Raw genomic sequence first — 21,564 nt, forward strand, 5'->3', positions numbered from 1 at the left:
AATCCCACCGCTTAGGATGGTTATACACTAAACTTCTCAATATGTTTCCCAAGATTCTATTTACCACTTCGGTTTGTCGATCTGTTTGAGGATGATATGCTGAATTAGATTCTTTCAAAGAGTTCTCTAGAAATGACCAACAAACTTTGTATCCCTATCAGACAAAATACTTACAGGAAATTCATGTAACCTTACGACCTCTGAAAAACAAATTAGCAATATGTGTTTCATCGCTAGTCTTTTTACATGCAATGAAATGTGTCATTTTGGAAAATATATCTACCACAACATAAATGGAATCATTCCCTCTTTTAGTTCTAGGTAACTCCAAAATAAAGTCCATACTAATTGCATCCCATGGTCGGTCTGGTATTGGAAATGGCTGGTACAATCCTATATTTTGGCTTCTCCCTTTAGCATGTTGACAGATTCTGCACTTCTCCACAAATTTCTTAACATCAGTTTGCATCTTTGGCCAATAGTAAAAAGCATTTACCTGAGCAAAGTTTTTGTCTTGTCCAAAGTGACTAGATAATCCCCCATTGTGTTTCTCCTTGATTATGTTTTCCCTCATAGAACATTTGGGAATGCACAATTTTTTATCTTTAAATAGTAAACCTCCTTGGATAAAATAATCTAACCACTGACTTCTATTATGAACTATTTGATTTTGTACAACTGCATAAATATCTTTGAATTCTGCATCATCTTTATACATATCAACCATTTCTTCAAATCCTACAACACCAACTCTTAATTCTTGTACAATGAAATTTACCCTGATCAAAGCATCAACAACTTTGTTCAACTTATCACTTGTGTGTTTTATCACAAAATTAAAACTCTGTAAAAATGCTACCTACTTGGCATGTTTCTGGTTTAATTTTGGCTGGTTGTTTATGAACTGTAATGCATGATTGTCAGAATATAATACAAACTCCTTTGGTGGCAAATAATGTCTCCATTTTTTTAAACTTGCACAATAGCATAAAATTCTTTATCGTAAGAAGAACACTTCTTCCTAGCTTCATTTAGTTTCTCACTAAATTAGGCTATTGGTGTCTATTCCTAACTCAAAATTGCTCCAATTGCAACTCCACTAGCATCAATTTCAACTTGAAAAACTTTTCCAAAATCAGGCAAAGCTAAAACTGGTTTTTATGTAATTTTCTTCTTTAACAACTTAGAATTTTGGTTTGTTGCTTCTGTCCATTTGAATGGCTGATTAGTCTCTTTGATTGTTTTAATAATTGGTGCACAAATCTGACTAAAAATTTTGATAAATTTTCTATAAAAACTTGCAAGACCATGAAATCTTCTTACCTCAAATATGTTTCTTGGAGTAGGCCAGTTCCAAATTGCTTGGACTTTCTTTGGATCCATTTTCAAACCTTCTTTAGAAACTACAAATCCAAAATAGATTAATTCTTCTTTCATGAAACTACATTTCTTCAGATTTATCAGTGGTTTCTCTTTCTGCGGAGTTCTTAGAACCAACTTAAGATTCTCTAGATGTTCTTCTTTTCTTCTACTAAAAACTAGAACATCATCAAGATAAACAATGAAAAAATTGCATGTATATTCCTTCAAGACTTCATTCATTAATCTCATGAATGTGCTAGGTGTATTATTGAGTCCAAAAGGCATCACTAACCAATCATACAACTCACTATTTGTTTTAAATGCAGTCTTCCATTCATCTCCTTCTCTAATCCTTATTTGATGATATCCACTCTTCAGATATATTTTAGAAAAATACTTTGACCCACTTAAACAATCCATGAAACCATCCATGCATGGTAAAGGAAATCCATACCTGATAGTAATCTTGTTTATGAATCTGGAATCTGTGCACACACGCCATTCACCACCTTTCTTTGGACAGAGTGTTGTTGGTACAACACATGGACTAAGACTCTCTTTGATTAATCCCTTATCCATCAATTCCTATACTTGTCTTCCAAATTCTGCATTTTCTTGAGGAGTTAACACGTATGCTCCTTTGTTTGGCAAACTTTCTCTAGGTATTAGATCAATATGATGACTAATACTCTTGATGGGTGGTAATGCATTTGGAAACTCATCCAAAATAATATCAACAAAATCATTCAACAGAGTTTTGATTTCTTCAAATAAATCATCTAAGTTTGTGGAAGTTAAAATTACCTTAGGTCTCCTCATGACAACAAAATGCATTTGTTCATCCTTCTTGACTTCTTGCAACAATTCTTTCCCACTCATCAGCATAACACTGTTTCTAGGCGCTTCTTTGCCTGATTCATCCTTCAATGGTAGCAGTGTGTGTTTATTTCCATCCTTCTCCAGAGTGTAAGTATTTCTTCTCCCATCATGAATAGATTTCTGATCAAACTGCCAAGGTCTTCCTAGCAACACATGGCATACATCCATTGGCATTACATCTCACAATATCACATCCTTATAAGTACCAATCTGTATCTCTACCTTGCATCATTCTGTCACAATAAGTTGATGTCCTTTTTGCATCCATGATACTTTGTAAGGAGTAGGGTGTATTGGTTTCACTAGTCCTAACTTTTCCACCATCTATGTAGAAACAAGGATATCAATGCTTCCACTATAAATTATCACTTTACAACATTTTCCTTTGGACTTGCATGTAGTTCTGAATAAACTCTTTCTCTGAGCTGGGTCTCCTGTCTATTTCTATGCTTTAAGCAATGCCCTTTTCAACAACAAGGATTCTCCTACTTCAAGTGATTCTTCCTTGTTTGCAATTTGAGGTTTTTCTTCCCTTGCCTCAGCCACATTCACATTCCTCTGATTTGTTACTTTATTATGAGGACAGTCTCATGATCCATGTCCCCATTCTCCATATGTGTAACACCGAATTTCTCTTCTTTGGCCTCTTCCTCTGGGTAAAAATATTCCTCTACTAAATTCTCCTCTCTATCGTGGTATATTACTTGAACCTCCTGCTTCACCTTGAGGGTGCTGAAATCTTGATCTGGTAGTTCCTCTACCTCTTGCTGAACTTTTTCCTCTATTCCTCTGATTTTGCTTCCTCAACATCTTCTCTTCTGCCTTTAAAGTTGCTTGATATGCATCTTCAATTGTCTTTAGACTTAGCAAGCTGATTTCATCTTGTATGTCATACCTTAAACCATTGATGTACTTGGCTACCTTTTCTACATCATCCTCTGCATGTCCTGCTCTAATGCTCAACTTATAAAACTCTTCTGTGTATTCTTTGACAGTCATTCCTTTTTGCCTCAAATTTTGTAACTGTCTAAAAGGATTTAATTTGTAATATTTTGGCATAAATTTGGCTTTCAATCTACTTACCATTTTATCCCATTGTTTGATCTTGGGATTCCCTTTCTCCCTCGGGCTTTCCCTTTCTCCCTTTGGATGTTTGTAGTTCATCCCACCAGATAGCTACATGATCCTTCAATCTGGTAAATGCAAATTTCACCTTCATTTTGTCATCAACATCCTCATAGTCAAAATAATTGTCTAATGAACTGATCCAGTCCATTAATTCTTCTACATTGAGATTCTCATCATACAAAGGTATTTCCACCTTTGGTCTCCCACTTGCTTTGGCCAATATCTTGAGAACTTTATTAGCTTCACTTTCATCCTCCTCTTCTTCCTCAGAAGATTTTTCTGCAGCACTGGCATCTCCTTCATCAGGTGCTCTCCTATGAGCAGTCTCCATTGTCTCCATCCTTGTACACAGATTTCAGATCTGATCCAGCAAAACTACATTTGCTACAGGTCTCCCATGACTTGTGCCAGCTCCTCTCCTAGGTGGCATGTTTATGGTAGCAGTCTTAATACTTGGTCTGATACCAAAATGATGTAGGAGGTTGATGAAAATGAGTTGGTAGTCTGGAATTAGACTACTGGTTAAATTTGTAACCAATTTGTTGCGCTTAAATCAAATTCTGTATGTGTATTTCATCCTAAGGGTCCCACTTACCTGACCAATCACCATCGGTCCTTATTTGACTACTCATTTTGTTAGGCACTTCAATCCACAGCGTCGATTTCACTCCTTCAAATCCAACGGATATCGCACAATCTCGCGTGAAATCTTGCACGACTAATATCAGGTCGAGAGCGCACAAAATTTCTAGTTTTCTCGTGCTACGTGTCACCCACTTAGGCTAATCGCGTGAATTTCAGGAATATTGTTTACCACTTTTAGGGCGCGCGAGATACCACTTCCCGCTTATTGAATACTACCCACGTGATTAATTCATAATTTAAGAAAGGTGCTTAAGGAAAGGTTTAGTGCTTAAGCTCAATATTAATCCTTAATACTAATCGACTGTGATTTATAAATAAAATGTTAAACAGAGAAAAATACCCGATCAGGGTCCAAAACGCCGATACACAGTTATAACAGAATTTCTGCACTAGAAATAATATGCAACACCACACTTGATCAATTATTCAATAAAATAGAAATTACAGAGTATTGGCCCTCTCAGCTTGATTACAATAGTTTGTCTGACCTCTTTTTCAATCTCAACTCTATCTCTCACTTAGTCTCTCACTTACTCACTCTATTCTCGATTATCTAATCTCTCTGTCATTACATTCTTTCCTCTTTTATGAATCAAATCCTATCCTAACTACATTGACAACTCAATCTCTATTTTTATCAACTCAACCATTAAATCCCTATTCTGAAGCTTTGAAACACACCTATACTAACAACTTATTCCCTATTCTAAAAGTAATACAATATTCTAATTATTACAATAATTGGAGTAAAGATAATTTTCGAGAGATTAAACCCTCTCTACTAAGAATTGATTTTGACCACTCAGGTCAATGAAATTCATCTCTTGTTAGCCACAACATGTGAACATACAATCACATTGCTGGCTAAGTCTGGATGCCCCTGCATCAGGTCTTCTCATTTGAATCTTCTTTTTCTACATGTTGTCCTTCAATGGCATCAAGATATTCTCTCTTTTTCAATGCTTTTCCTAAGCTAACATGAATACCAATGAGATCGAGAGGAGATGTTATGAAGTGTTTTACCTCAACATTGTAAGTGGGTTGAGCTACTTCCTTATGTGGGTTTCAAAATGGTGGTACAAGTAGTTGAGTGAGAGAAGATATTTGAGATGGATGTGGTTGGGGTTATGGTTGTGGTGGAGGTGGATGATAGGGATACCATGGATTTGGGTATGGAGAATATTAAGGATATTGTGGATTTATCTCATAAGGTTCTTTCCAACCTTGTTGCCAAGATTTGTTTTAGGGTTGAGATGGCCAAGGTTTCCAAGGAAAGGGTGTGTTCCAATTACTTTGAGATGGATGTGCATAACCTTGAAATTATGAATTAGGCTCTTGCATCATACCAGGTTGACTAGGTTGCCATGGTCCTTCTTGGAGCTACATAACATAGCTTCTTTGGTGATTGACTTGCTCCATTGTCCTCTAGGTAAACTTACTTCAACCTTGGTAATGATGGGAGATATTTAATAACATGTGATTCTACATGGACAAAACAAATATCAACATCTTCTTTTTCCTCATATTGCATTCTTAACATTTCTACTTGTTTTCTTAGATTGCTAAGAATTTCTATTTTAAAATCATCAAACAAATTTCCAAGTTTAGCTTGACTTACTGATCTTGATGCTGACTTATTTACTGTTGCCCTTTCTCTTCATATGTTTGCATGTTTAAAAAAATTCTTCAAATGATAATTGGTATACATCACCTCTACTCATGAGATCAAGGAGTTCAATCAACTCATCCATAATTGTTCTAAGTAAGAGGGTTTTTAGTGTGTCAGATCCTAAACGATTTATTTTTTCCCTCTTAACATTATACATGAACCTCTCTATTAGATCCTCAAGGCTCTCATATTCTTTTTGAGTCATTCTAAAGATATCTTCCTTTAGATCATGGTCTTTATATTTTTTATAGAAATATATTTTTCATATCATTCCATGATCTTATTGAAGTAGTCTCTAAACTCATGAACCATTTAAGAGCTCTATCCTTCAATGTTGCTGGAAACAATCTCAATTTTTGAGTGTTTAATAAGTAAATATAAGATTTGTAAACAATTTCAAATTCAAAGAGAAAGGTTTCTGGATCCTTCAACCTCATACCATGGAAGTTGGGAAGGAAAGATGGAGGGATGTTCTTCATATGCATAATGACATCAACATCTTGAATGGGAAATCCAAGAGGATCTTCTTCATTGTCATAATTTCCATCCATTTCTTCTACCTTCTCTTTCACATGCTCTTCTTCTACATGCAAAAGTGGATGGTGATGTGGCTCTTACTGCACCACGTGATCAAATGGGGTGGTGGTGTTGGAGAAGTTTTTTTTTTTTTGAATATGAATGCTAATGCAATGCAATTTTCTATTTTTTAAATAAAATATACCGACTGAAAATATTTTTTGTTTTCATAGAAAGTAAAAGAAATGAATCAACAATGGAAGAAAATAATGCATGATTTGACACCTCCCTGACAACGGTGCCAAAAAGTGATGAGCCTAATTATTGCAACAAGAATTCTGTAATTACCAAGGCTACCAACTTTAATTATCAACCCGAGGTTCATACAAACTTAAGAGGTATCGACACTGTATGTACAACATACAATGTGTCCTTCTTTTGTTGAGTTGATGTAATAGAGCGAATTTCATGAAATCAAAGCCTAAACTAATTTAAAAGATGGAATTGCTACTCTATTTCCAAGAAATGGAAATGCTACTTACTCAACTTGTAAATGCTAACTAATCAATTCATGAAAATACAAAGGTTAATATACTTGCAGAAAGAAAGTTATTTTATCTTGCATAATTCATCAAACTACCAATCATAATTGCATGTACCATCTACCTAGTTCACACTTGCTTGTAAATTAGTAACCTCCTTGCATCATACTTGTGATAAAGACACTGATCTAGGTGGATCTCCAAACACCAGTCGCATGGAAAAGGCTCAAAATTCAAAGTGGCAGAAAGATGATGAACTTGACATCAAATCGAAGTGCTCATTGCCCTGATTCCAATGGTGTGAAAAACACTCTAATCCGAGTTCGGATCAAGGAGATAAAGGCAGTCAAAGTTGGGTTGAATTTTTTATGACTGAGAAGGATTAACAAGGACACAATTTGAACTTTTCCAACGGACAAAATCCAGCCAATTCTAACCAAATTTCGAGCGAAATTGTCGCCTAGTTAAAATGACTCCTTCAGTCAAAAATATAATTTTTCAAAAATCGCACATGGTTTTGTTTTAAACAAAAAAAAGATAAAAAAAGGGTGGTGGGCCACCAACCCCACCACCCCAAATCTATCTACATAACAACAATGTTAATTATGGAGGGGCAGGCCACGATCCCTGGCCCATCCCCCCATCCCACGAAACTGTTACAATAACAAACAAATGGGGTGGGCAGTCATGACCCTACCACCCCACACCACAACTGAATGATAACGGGTGGTGGGCCGGCCCTTGGGCCATGGACCCAATCACACCCAAAAAGAACCACTGCCAACCTTAATTGCGATGGAGCCAATCGAGGTATGGTGGGCAGACCGCCCAAGGTAGGCCCAGCCCAACTATATGTTAAATAAAGGACTTGTGGTATTAGAAAAGGAGGAGGCGAGGTTTGACTGCCTGACATCCTCCATCATAACCAGATCATAAACCAACATGCCAACCATCAAATTTGGAAAATCCACTAGCAAATTTATATTTAAACACAGTTTATCAGTGTGCCCAGGAGAGGAGGTAGTGCACGCAGTTCGAGGCAAAATTTTGCAGGAGGGCTGAATTTCCACTTTGTCAGATTTTGAAAATTTTTATATGGTTTTAGAATTTCTCGATGCCACGAATGCAATGGAGTTGTCCATTTCTCCATCAGAGTTCTGTATTTTTTGGTCATTTTTCAGTATGGAGGTATAAAACTCCTTTTTGTAACTGATGCTTGCACTCTTCTTTCTCATGCCACTTAATGAATGAAGGCCTCCACATTGATCGAGTAGGGCCCGGAGATGTAGTCCAAGTCAGACGAACTCCAATATCAATTCTTGTTGTCTTCTTTCATGCTTTATGTGTTTCTCCTGTACTCTCATGTGCACATTAAATTTCTATGTTAAGCTACAATTTATGCATGTAATTATTTAACACATCTATAAGCAAAATATTTTGGATCAAGTGGTATCAGAGCAAGTCTTTTTAGATGTGAATTGCATGTTTGTATGCTAACAAGAAACAGGCTCTGAAGAGGCGAAGGGAAACTAAAGTCTTTCGATCCTGAAGCAGGGAATGCACATCAAAGGAGAAACATGGCAGATGAAGAGGCTCATCATGAAGAGGAGCGCACTTTCCACAAAACCTTCTATACAATGGCAGAGAATGTTGGTTAGTTGCTTTCAAGTCTGGAGAAAGCAGAACAGAAAAATCTAGAAGAACAAGGTTCAATGCATGGAAATGGTGGAGAAGAACCCCCTCCTTCTCCTTCAACGAGTGAAAGTTCGTATTCCTCTCATCACCATTATCATAGAAATTCAAGGGATGCATCTATGAAACCTTTCTTTAAATTAGATGTCAAATTTGATCTTCCCATATTTAATGGTGAAAGTAATGTAGAAAAGCTTAATAACTAGATTAGGCAGATTGAAATCTACTGCAAGATTCAGTAGATCGAAAAGGACGAAGAAAATATTTAGCTGGCCTCTCTTCGGCTGAGTAGCACCACTCTCGTTTAGTGGGAGAGAAAATTGCGAAGCAGTGAGAGTGTGGGTAATCTTCTTTCCTCATGGCCTAATTTCATTTCTACATTAAAGGAACAATTTTATCCCTTGGGTTATAAACAAAAAGCCTTAATGGATTGGTAATACTTAAGGCAAGGCAGAGGTCAGGATGTTCAAAGCTTTACAGAGGAATTTAGAAAAAAAGGCACTTAATTTGGGCATTTCACTTGAATCACTTGAAGTAGTAACTAAGTATATTGGATCATTACATAGTTACCTTAGACATTCATTATTATTGTTTGAACCAACTACTATTGACTCGGCCAATGTAAAGGCCATCCATCTTGAGAACAAGAGAAAAAATGAAAGAGATGATCATTTCAAGAAACCACCTTTCAAACCTCCAAATGGAAAACCCAAAGTGAAAGGAAAAGGAAAGGAGAAGAGGAAAACATCAACCAAGAGAGATGAAGAAGAAAGACCTTATTGCACTCACTGAAAAAAGGAAGGTCATGATGACGATCATTTTTGGAAACTATACCTGGAAAAGAGACCAAAGAAGTATGGAGGAAAAGGCAAACAAAAGATAGTGGATACTGTGCAGCAAGACCATGGATCTAATTCCTGAGATGAAGCATTGATCACAGCAGTAGGAACACAAGGTACTCTTACACCTCATGTTAATTCTAAATCACATGAAGGCACTAGTTCAATAGATGAGTCTCTTCCTAATGAATGAAAGAAAATTGAGCTATTTCATATTAGAGTTGTCATAAATCATACAAAAGTGGAAACTCTATTTGATACCGGATCCCAAGCAAACTTAATTTCAGAGTCCTTGGTAAAGAAGCTAGGCTTAGGAACCAAACCACATCCAAAACCTTACCCACTTGGATGGCTACATGATAAAGCAAAACTGAATGTAACTAAGTTGTGTAAGGTTAAATTTGTGATCTCTTCTAAGTTAGTGGATGAGGTAAAACTTGATGTGATACCATTGGATATCTATGGCATGGTGGTAGGGAATCCATATCTATATTATAGAAAGGCAATATTTTTCCGTCATGAAAACAAATACCTGATCTGAAAGTCACTCGTGAGTGATCTCAGTTAAATAATTAATGAATGAAGGTATTACAGAATCATGTGCTGGTGTGTGCCTATGTTATGTTAGGCAACGGATCGATCAGATTGCAAAATACATAGACACTGGAAAATGGAAAACAGTAAGAGAACACAATAAGCAAATACAAGAACACAACACATTAATAAAGAGTTCACCCTATTCTCCAGGGCTACGTCTCCGGTCTAGCTTTCAATGGTGGCCTTTTCTTATTGTGTCTTTAAAGCAGAGATAACAATGATGAGCTCAACTTGAGTTTCCTGAAACAGAGGATGCTTGGTAGGGTGGTTCTTGGATTCCCCAAGCCACTAGAGTGCACAGACTCTTTCCTTACCAAGTCTCGACCTCTCTGGTCTTTAATGGGAGGAGCCCAATGTGGTACTCAATTCCCGACAGATCCTCACAGGGATTGCTTGAACCTCTCAAGCCTTTTGTCTGCTTGATGTTGCCTTACGCTGCAGGTCAGCTCGGCTCTATGTTTTTCTGCCTCTTGCTTCACTGTCTCTTTCGTCTTTTTTCATTATTCCCTTTTCTGGTTCTTTCTTCTCTTCTCTATTTTGTTCTCTATCTGTTCATGGCTTAAAGCCAATTTGTCTCATGACTGCTCACTTCCTCTTCTGCCCCTTCGGATCGCTTACTGCTGTTCGCTTGGAGTTCCCTGCCTTTGCGTCATCGCCAACGTCTCACAGGGAGGTGGCCACTTGTCCTCTCACGAACTGCGCCAGCTCTTCCTCAATGGTTTGGTATTTTGGTTACGTTGTGAGATGATTCGTCCGCCAACTCAGCGGTCAAATCAGACTTCAGACTTTTATATGCCACGACTTAATTCCCCCGTCACATCCAGTTTTCCATTGGCGCAATCTCCACCATCAGATCTGGAGCCCCTAGATCCTATGGTGTTCGCTCATTTTGCCCGGTTGACTTGCTCAACTATTAGCACGTGATGAGAGGTGGTTTTCTCTCTCATCCGCTGAACATGCGTCATGCGATGAATGGAATCGCTCGTTCTCTGCCAAATCTGCTTAGCGCCCCAAAGTGCCTCTGATATTCTGCTAGTTTCGGAGCGCGAGACCCGCCTTTCGCATTAGTGCTTTCCCTATGGTTTCCTGGCTTCCCATGCGACCGAGCGCTCGGGACCTTTCCTTCTCGAGGGGTTTTTCCCAGTGATGGCCTCTGTTTCCTGATCCGGGCTTCCCAACTACCAATTTTCCTCCTATGCGGTCTCCATGGGCCTTGGTTAGCGCACTTTGACTAAGGTCCTTGTCATTCTTTGCTGGCTACAAATTGCCACTGTCTAGAGGTCTTCCTGATAGCTCTTTGTTCATAAATTCGAAGTCTATCCTGATTTGATATGGTCATGGCACTTTGATAATTTTCATGGTTCCAATTTGGATCATGGCCTTCTCACTGAAAAAATCTTTTGGACCACCAAAAGTTGGTTTTCAAGCATCAACTAAGTGAGGGTACAATTGTCTCACTTGTCCAATCTCTATCCACTTTGCATTGCTCGACTTTGAACCCTTGAGCCCAATTTTGAGGTACTCAACATCTCCCCTACGCGTCGTCCTCACCTTCCTGTCTAGAACTGTGTCTTCCTGCAATTCATTAAGATATTCAGGTAATAGGTCATCAATAGAGGGCAATTGACTCTGCTCTTCGCGATCCTCAATTAGTGAAGGTTCAAACAATCTCAAGCAATCTACATTCACGACCGAGTAGATGTGCATGTAAGTTGGTAGATCAAGGTGAAAAGCATTCTCACCAATCTTCTCAAGTATCTTAAAAGGTCCATACTTGATAGGCTTTAGCTTTTTATCTTCACCTTGCATCCTATCCTTTCTGATTTACAACTAGAATTGGTCACCAACTTGGAAACTATGCTCCATCCGATGCTTGTCATGCCTTGCCTTATATTTGGCTTGGCTCTTTTCCAGCTGTTCCTGTACTGCCTAGTGGATCTCTTGGATTTGTTCAATGAACCTAGTTTCCCTGTCGACATCACTGTTTCCCTCAACTATGGTGTCTTTACCAAAGACAAAAGCCAAAGAAGACCTTGGTGTGAAACCAAAACAGGTCTCAAAAGGAGATCTCTGTGTAGAAGAATTTTTTGCTCTGTTGTAAGCATGATGCACATAACATAAATATTCATCCCAAAGCTTAGGATGCTTGCTGCAATATCCCTAGAGTAACTGGATCACTGTCCTGTTAACTACTTCTGTCTAGCCATCAGTTTGTGGATGAATTGCTGTGCTTTTCTTTAGTTTGGTGTCCATCAGTTCCCACAGACTTGACCAAAACTTCCCCACAAATTGGGTGTCTCGATCAGATAAAATGGATGTGGGTAATCCAAAATGAACCCATACATGTTGAAAGAACAGCTTTGCAGTTTGTTCAGCTATAATCTGTCTATTACAAGGTATCAAAATACACATTTTGCTGAACCTATCCACAACAACATACAAATAATCATGACCTTTCCTAGATTTAGGCAGCCCTCCAACAAAATACATGGAAACACTTTCCCAAGGGTGAGAAGGAACTGGTAATGGAGTTTACAAGCCTAGTTTTCTGTTGCTGGGATTGCTTTTAGTACACATAGTACACCCTCTTACATATCTAGAAACTGTCTCGTTCATTTTTGGCCAATAACAAAATCTTTGCAGCTGTGCAAATGTTTTACTTACCCCAAAGTGACCTAATATTAGAGAAGTGTGTGCTTCTTGAATTATCTTTACTCTTTCAGTTTGTGGAATGCATAACTTCCCACAATGGTATAAGAGTCGGTCCTTTACATGATAATCCAATTCTTCTACTCATTTGCCTTGACTTAAAGTTGCATTTACATATTTAAAGTCTATATCCTGAGCATATTGTTCAATGTAACTCTCATGTAACACAGAATTATGCTTGAGTATAGTAGATGCATTTATAATGGTTTTAGATAACATATCTGCAACTTTATTATGTATGCCCTTTTTATTTCGGATGACTAAATGAAACCGTTGTAGAAACCCCATCCACCTATAGTGTCTTGATTGTTGCAACTTAGTTTGTGAGTGTAAATATTGGAGTGTGTTATCTCAAAATCAGATCCTGATAGGCTGCTGGTCAGGTTGACTCTAAGTAACTATTTCAGACCTACTTTAGGCCGAGGCTTAGCCTCCTCAACCTGAGAGGGCTCTCTCTTAAAGGATTAATGACTTTGATTAAAGATAAGATGGCTAACTCTTATTGAACAATTGTGAAAAATATGAATGCTGGAAATACATTAAACAACTATCCATTGGGCTTATGGAGTCAACAACACCTCAATACAACAATGAAATCAACCTTACATAGAAGTCAGGGCGCTCAGCATTTAGACATTCAGAACACAACTCATATGGGACCACAGTTTATAAATGCATACAGGAAATTATAGCACATTCAGTGAATTCTGAGTGATTATACATCTATACCACTGTAAAAATTATGGAAAGGACAAGATCACATATTCTGAACATAGGAAATCCTTCATGAATCCTGAGAAGTAAAGTCAAAATTATATTACTGAAAATGAGTCTTATACATAAGCCAAATACAAGCTGTATCATAAATTTTTTCCAACCTTGATTACATTGCTGTTTCAGCTATATATAGCCTTCTTCTACCTGACTGAGATTCCTCCTCAAGCATGAGGGGAAGTCGAAGTCTACTTCTAATGACACCTATTAAACCTTTAACTAACTAATAAATACAACTGACTACTAATTGACAGCTTTAGAAACCTAAAACAATTAGGATTCTAATTCTACATCATGCTGAACATAGCATTTATTACAATCAAGATTTATTCCCTGACAAGTGGTCTCTTTTAGTTTGGCTGTGATAGATGTCTGTAGCTGCTTGCTGGCCTTTAATGTCATATCCTTTTACCTCTGCTGAGAAACAGGAAACTGCCTTGGTACTATGCTTTTGGTTTCCTTAAAATTATTCGAAAGTAATTAGCCACGTTGATTTTCTTGAATTAGTAATGAGTGCCACGTCCTTGGTGTGTTGTAAGCCTTTGCCATGTACCTGTGTGATGACAAACCATTCAAAAAGATTTGTCGATTTGTCAATCATAATTGATCAACTCAATTGTAACATGCAGCTACAGCAATTTCGTAGCGCGCTACGAAACTGCTGTGTAATTTCAAAAACACAGTCTTCCTTTCATAGCTAAATGATCGCCGCTGTTCATGGCTTAAGCACCTTACTCCCTTGATCATTTTGACAAGATTTGCTTGCAACTTTTCAAGAAACAGATATTTCTCCTGAGGAAAAGATGCAATGACACCAATAACACCATTCACTGTTCCAAATATAGCTGTATGAATCTGGCTACAAGAACATCATTCAGAACTGAACCTTGCCCTAGAAGCATGCCATTTGGTGTAATATTGAAGTCATTTGTAGCTCGAGTGACAACTCGGAGGTACTTAGATATGTTATTGAAATAGCCCTGGAGATAAGAATCTCTTGGAAGTACCACTTGTTGCTCTAAACCTGATTGAAACCTTGTAGTTAATGCAATGCTTGCAAAAGCAAAACCACTGAACACCAATAGGACTGCAACTTTCACTGTTGGAATGCTTAGTACAGGTGCATGGATATTCTTCATGTACTGCATCAAAAGGCCAGGTTTTTGGTGCCTCCTGCCCAAATTATCATGTTCAAGTTCAGTTGTTGATGGACTAACTCTAATGCAAGGAAAGCAATCAACTCTGTTTCCTTCTGTTCTTATCAAATCAAATGTCATAAGAGGAACAAATGCAGTCACTTGCAGTAAGAAGTCCACTAACACCGCAAGAGCTGCAAACATCGAGAACACTCGACACGCAGGCATAGGGATGAAACTTCCAACTGCAAATGCCACAACCTCTGAAAGGGTTGAAAGTGTTATAGATGGCCCCACTTCAGCAAGTGTGTTTCCCACTCGTTCTTCCAAGGCCAATTCGACTGGCTGGCATTTAAGTGCATGCACTAAGATGCACATATTGTCAACTCCCACCGCAAGCACTAGAAATGGAATAACTTCAACAATAATTAAAGTGGACTTCACTCCAAGTGCACTGAATAGCCCAATAGATCCAAGTACCGAAAGGACAACAACAAGAACCCCTGACAAACCAAGTAACACCTTCGATGAAACATAAAGAGGTGAAAAGTGTGGTGAAATATCACCCAGTGTCACTGATATGTAGGCAAACATGACAATGTAGCTGATCAATATGGTTACAACATCAGCAGTGCTCTCCCTCTTAAGTTCTTCCTGCACAGAACTTTCTGCAGAAAATGCAAGAGTAAGATTGTGCAACTTTGCCATTGGAATAAGCTCTTCTTTCACTAAATGAATGAAAGAATTCTCCCATGCTAACGCTTTTCCATTTTCATGTCCTGTCTTGTCCACAGCATTATTAACAGGATATGTGATAACAAATGCAGTAGCCTGTGAATAGTTGCTTCCCTTGTAACCCCCTAATATTGTGCTTGGGTCAACAGGAGCATGATATGAACTCAAGCATGGCTCCGAAGATGTGTAATGCTCAAAGCAAAACAACGCATGTGAAGACCCTTCATAATCATCAAACAGTTCTGGTTTCATTTTATAGTATTGTAAAACAGTTTGACTAGCACACTCCTCACCAACCGGCTTCATGCAGATATCCTTTAGAGATACCAATGATCCAGAGTAGTTTCCTTGAATTCTATCCACCTTTTTCTGCATTTCAAATAATAACTTGATGTTCTTCTCTGTCACAATACTTGGAGCTGGATTATCTTCTGAAAGAGGAATAGTAGCCAAGATAAGCTGTTCTATTCTATAGAAAGGAGACAAGTGGGTGTCAAAGAAGGATGACGCAGAACAGCGTTTACATCCTCTGCTAATGTTCTTCTCAAAGACTTTACAAAGTACATATGATTGCTGCACAGTATTTGAATTGCTATCGTTGCAATAATCAAGAATGTACTCATGCATCTGCCAATTGGTTCTTTCTCCATGGCGAACACGCCCTCTGTAGAAAACTAAAGTCTTCTTAATCCCTAGAACTTCAGAGGATGCAACAATAGTTCGATTTTTTTGAGTGACCTTTCAGTAACCCTTTCAACCTTTCAAATTTCTTCCTTATGCTACTGCCGGTGGTTGTGGTGAATTGAAATCATTACCAAAACTTTCTACTTGCACGATTGCCTACATAAACAACAACATTCATTTCAGGCAGCCAATTGAGGAGTACTTTGATTTCTTTGCAAATAGCGCCACTTCAGAGCACGTCCAGGGAACTGTAGATCGCATGGAATTTCTCAGCCTGCGAGGAGGGTAAGCAACGCAATGAGGAGAAGATCTTAGAGCTTCGACATTCAGATGAAAGGAACCTCTCAAAGTGAGAGAGGGAACAAACCACAAGCAAAGACATATGGCACACAGAGTGCTGTCAAAAGCTTTACGAGTATTGGTTTGGCGAAACACCCATAACCCACGTAAGCAAGAAAACCCATCTGCTTTGACTTGCTTGAACTTTATCCACCAACTGTCATCTGTAAGGGGTGCCATTTGACCCAGCAATACCAATTTTTTCCATATCTTGAGAAATATAAGCCCAAAAGTGCAATCCTGATAGAGAAGAAACAAGGGACTTTCATCCACAGGAACCTGTAAAGGGACTACCACCAGAAGATGAAACAAGAGTCTGATGAAACAGGTATCATGATGATCTATAATGATAGAAGAATACGACTTTTCAGAAGCATTAAAGACCATTTTATGAACTACACGAAAAGAACTCTGAAGCTGTAAACTCTCAAATAGTCTACTAAATATCCAACTCCAGCTTTCGCAGCCCAAATGACATAATATCCGATATTGAAGGCATAAATATCGTTGCACTTAATGCCATGGGTAATTGGAAGCCATGGAATTGAAGCAAACATTTCCCACCCTAGCGAAATAGATATCACAAAGATTGCTAAGTTGAAGCAGAGCATAGTGATCACTGAAGAAAGCGTTGTTTCAAAAGAGAACTAAACTCGGACTAACACTAACCTCTACAATCAAATTGATGTTCCAAATTTTAAAATATTTTTTTCTTGAGTGATAACAGGTGGCTCCACTTGGGATAGTGTGCCCTTGTGGTACACTAAGAACATGCAGGTCCAGTGCTTTGTCCTCTTTATGAAAAACATAGATTTGCTTGACAAACATCCCTTTCCAACTTCTTGAGCTTTCACCTCGGGGTTAAGCTTGATGATTACTGTAGGAGAAAGAAATCTACATCTACTGAAAAAAAATAAAAAAAAATGCTCAGTCAACCTTGAGCTTATTTGCATTTTCCGACCTACCTACCCTAACAATTCAAATTTCTTTCAGCTCAATCAATGTGAAATTTCCAATGTAGCCAATCATTTGTCTTATCTGATATTTGAATTTTTTTACTGCATCGGAGTTCAGAGTAACTATGATATTGTGATGACCACTGCCACTGAAATTTCCTCTGATCTTCATAGAAAAACTGAAACACTGGAGAGTAAAACTCTTCCATATATTTAGCTATAGGATCCCAGAATACATGATCAGCTTGATGATTCTTGTAACTTTCAGGTTGTGCAAACTGATCTTCAACAACAGTGTACACTTCCTCAATCGTGAAAGAGAAAGGAAGCAACACTCTCTCCTTGTGTTCTGCCATAGAAAGCTTCTGAAAATAATGATCATGATTATGAAGATTATATGCCTGAATTTGACCTTGTAAACCTTCAATGTCTTTCTCAATATCTTTAGCAACTTCATCCAAAAATTTCATCTTATCCTCTGCCTTGCACTTAAATGATTTTAGATACGAGGACAAGGACAAAGAAAAATTTTCATCCATTTCTCCATTACTATGATCATCATTCCATTGTTTGAAACCTTGAATTGAAGGAGAGTTTGCCACCACATCTGATCTATCTATCCATTCCTCCAAAAACATAAGCCAAAAGCCTTCAAATGACTTAATGGATTTGGCCGGAAAGCTTTCAATCCACCGTTTACATTTCCCTTGAAATGAATCATAGAACAACATAATGCAAACATCCTCATGTTTAACTCTAAGAAGCTCAGTAAAATCACAGAAATCTGATATATGCTTCAAAGTTAAACTCAAATCTTCTCCATTGAATTTTGGACCATTCTTTAGAAAATATGCATCCTTGGGAAAATGATTTGGGAAACCATGAATTCCTGAAAAATTTATGCATGCATACCTTGGAATAAGAATGGTAGCATCTGGGTCCTTCATAACTCCAGTGGAATCACCATGAATGTATGAATTTTGAATTCTTCAACAATGGAGTCGCCCAGGTAGATTTGCAGCCTCAAAAACCTTCTGAGCTCCTGCTACCTTCAGAAGTTCAGCTTCATGATTTCGGGAATGAATAATCTTTAGGCTCCCGGCAGACGCACCAAAATGTTATCTCAAAATCAGATCCTAATAGGTTGCTGGTCAGGTTGACTCTAAGTAACTATTTCAGACCTACTTTAGGCTGAGGCTTAGCCTCCTCAACCTGAGAGGGCTCTCTCTTAAAGGATTAATGACTTTGATTAAAGATAAGATGGCTAACTCTTATTGAACAACTGTGAAAAATATGAATGTTGGAAATACATTAAACAACTATCCATTGGACTTATGGAGTCAACAACACCTCAATACAACAGTGAACTCAACCTTACATAGAAGTCAGGGCACTCAGCATTTAGACATTCAGAACACAACTCATATGGGACCACAGTTTATAAATGCATACAGGAAATCATAGCACATTCAGTGAATTCTGAGTGATTATACATCTATACCACTGTAAAAATTATGGAAAGGACAAGATCTTCTGAACATAGGAAATCCTTCATGAATCCTGAGAAGTAAAGTCAAAATTATATTACTGAAAATGAGTCTTATACATAAGCCAAATACAAGCTGTATCATAAAATTTTTCCAACCTTGATTACATTGCTGTTTCAGCTATATATAGCCTTCTTCTACTTGACTGAGATTCCTCCTCAAGCATGAGGGGAAGTCGAAGTCTACTTCTAATGACACCTATTAACCCTTTAACTAACTAATAAATACAACTGACTACTAATTGACAGCTTTAGAAACCTAAAACAATTAGGATTCTAATTCTACATCATGCTGAACATAGCATTTATTACAATCAAGATTTATTCCCTGACAAGTGGTCTCTTTTAGTTTGGCTGTGATAGGTGTCTGTAGCTGCTTGCTGGCCTTTAATGTCGTATCCTTTTACCTCTGCTGAGAAACAGGAAACTGCCCCGGTACTATGCTTTTGGTTTCCTTAAAATTATTCGGAAGTAATTAGCCACGTTGATTTTCTTGAATTAGTAATGAGTGCCACGTCCTTGGTGTGTTGTAAGCCTTTCCCATGTACCTGTGTGATGACAAAACCTTTCAAAAAGATTTGCCGCTTTGTCAATCATAATTGATCAACTCAATTGTAACATGCAGCTACAGCAGTTTCGTAGCGCGCTACGAAACTGCTGTGTAATTTCAAAAACATAGTCTTCCTTTCATAGCTAAATGATCGCCGCTGTTCATGGTTTAAGCACTTTACTCCCTTGATCATTTTGACAAGATTTGCTTGCAACTTTTCAAGAAACAGATATTTCTCCTGAGGAAAAGATGCAATGACACCAATAACACCATTCACTGTTCCAAATATAACTGTATGAATCTGGCTACAAGAACATCATTCAGAACTGAACCTTGCCCTAGAAGCATGCCATTTGGTGTAATATTGAAGTCATTTGTAGCTTGAGTGACAACTCGGAGGTACTCAGATATGTTATTGAAATAGCCCTGGAGATAAGAGTCTCTTGGAAGTACCACTTGTTGCTCTAAACCTGGTTGAAACCTTGTAGTTAATGCAATGCTTGCAAAAGCAAAACCACTGAACACCAATAGGACTGCAACTTTCACTGCTGGTATGCTTAGTACAGGTGCATGGATATTCTTCATGTACTGCATCAAAAGGCCAGGTTTTTGGTGCCTCCTGCCCAAATTATCATGTTCAAGTTCAGTTGTTGATGGACTAACTCTAATGCAAGGAAAGCAATCAACTCTGTTTCCTTCTGTTCTTATCGAATCAAATGTCATAAGAGGAACAAATGCAGTCACTTGCAGTAAGCAGTCCACTAACACTGCAAGAGCTGCAAACATCGAGAACACTCGACACGCAGGCATAGGGATGAAACTTCCAACTGCAAATGCCACAACCTTTGAAAGGGTTGAAAGTGTTATAGATGGCCCCACTTCAGCAAGTGTGTTTCCCACTCGTTCTTCCAAGGCCAATTCGACTGGCTGGCGTTTAAGTGCATGCATTAAGATGCACATATTGTCAACTCCCACCGCAAGCACTAGAAATGGAATAACTTCAACAATAATTAAAGTGGACTTCACTCCAAGTGCACTGAATAGCCCAATAGATCCAAGTACCGAAAGGACAACAACAAGAACCCCTGGCAAACCAAGTAACACCTTCGATGAAACATAAAGAGGTGAAAAGTGTGGTGAAATATCGCCCAGTGTCACTGATATGTAGGCAAACATGACAATGTAGCTGATCAATATGGTTACAACATCAGTAGTGCTATCCCTCTTAAGTTCTTCCTGCATAGAACTTTCTGCAGAAAATGCAAGAGTAAGATTGTGCAACTTTGCCATTGGAATAAGCTCTTCTTTCACTAAATGAATGAAAGAATTCTCCCATGCTAACGCTTTTCCATTTTCATGTCCTGTCTTGTCCACAACATTATTAACAGGATATGTGATAACAAATGCAGTAGCCTGTGAATAGTTGCTTCCCTTGTAACCCCCTAATATTGTGCTTGGGTCAACAGGAGCATGATATGAACTCAAGCATGGCTCCGAAGATGTGTAATGCTCAAAGCAAAACAACGCATGTGAAGACCCTTCATAATCATCAAATAGTTCTGGTTTCATTTCATAGTATTGTAAAACAGTTTGACTAGCACACTCCTCACCAACCGGCTTCATGCAGATATCCTTTAGAGATACCAATGATCCAGAGTAGTTTCCTTGAATTCTATCCACCTTTTTTTGCATTTCAAATAATAACTTGATGTTCTTCTCTGTCACAATACTTGGAGCTGGATTATCTTCTGAAAGAGGAATAGTAGCCAAGATAAGTTGTTCTATTCTATAGAAAGGAGACAAGTGGGTGTCAAAGAAGGATGAAGCAGAACAACGTTTACATCCTCTGCTAATGTTCTTCTCAAAGACTTTACAAAGTACATATGATTGCTGCACAGTATTTGAATTGCTATCGTTGCAATAATCAAGAATGTACTCATGCATCTGCCAATTGGTTCTTTCTCCATGGCAAACACGCCCTCTGTAGAAAACTAAAGTCTTCTTAATCCCTAGAACTTCAGAGGATGCAACAATAGCTCGGTTTTTTCGAGTGACCTTTCAGTAACCCTTTCAACCTTTCAAATTTCTTCCTTATGCTACTACCGGTGGTTGTGGTGAATTGAAATCATTACCAAAACTTTCTACTTGCACGATTGCCTACATAAACAACAACATTCATTTCAGGCAGCCAATTGAGGAGTACTTTGATTTCTTTGCAAATAGCGCCACTTCAGAGCACGTCCAGGGAACTGTAGATCGCATGGAA

General features: G+C 38.1%; 2 protein-coding genes across 2 annotated transcripts in view; both read right to left on the reverse strand.

The window, feature by feature from the left end:
* Positions 1 to 14,179: 14,179 nt before the first annotated feature.
* LOC149233152 (uncharacterized) lies at positions 14,180 to 15,850 on the reverse strand. The gene has a single exon (XM_089382107.1). The coding sequence runs from the start codon at positions 15,848 to 15,850 to the stop codon at positions 14,180 to 14,182; it is 1,671 nt and encodes a 556-aa protein (XP_089238233.1).
* A 3,721-nt stretch (positions 15,851 to 19,571) lies between these two features.
* The window catches only part of LOC149233153 (uncharacterized), a 52,393-nt gene continuing 50,400 nt past the window's right edge, over positions 19,572 to 21,564 (reverse strand). The window contains exons 2-3 of the mRNA XM_089382108.1: positions 21,402 to 21,455; positions 19,572 to 21,188 (exon numbers count right to left, since the gene is read on the reverse strand). Coding sequence (XP_089238234.1) covers positions 19,572 to 21,188; positions 21,402 to 21,455 — 1,671 coding nt within the window. The remainder of the gene's footprint in view (positions 21,189 to 21,401; positions 21,456 to 21,564) is intronic.

This window comes from Pinus tabuliformis, chromosome J (genome assembly GCF_031772625.1).
Source record: "Pinus tabuliformis cultivar Carrire ecotype Pingquan chromosome J, CPIR1, whole genome shotgun sequence".
Classification (NCBI taxonomy): domain Eukaryota; kingdom Viridiplantae; phylum Streptophyta; class Pinopsida; order Pinales; family Pinaceae; genus Pinus; species Pinus tabuliformis.

What these genes read in the sequence shown, in the direction of transcription:
- LOC149233152 (XM_089382107.1), bottom strand. Translation starts at nt 15,850, where the DNA reads ATGCATGAGTACATTCTTGATTATTGCAACGATAGCAATTCAAATACT.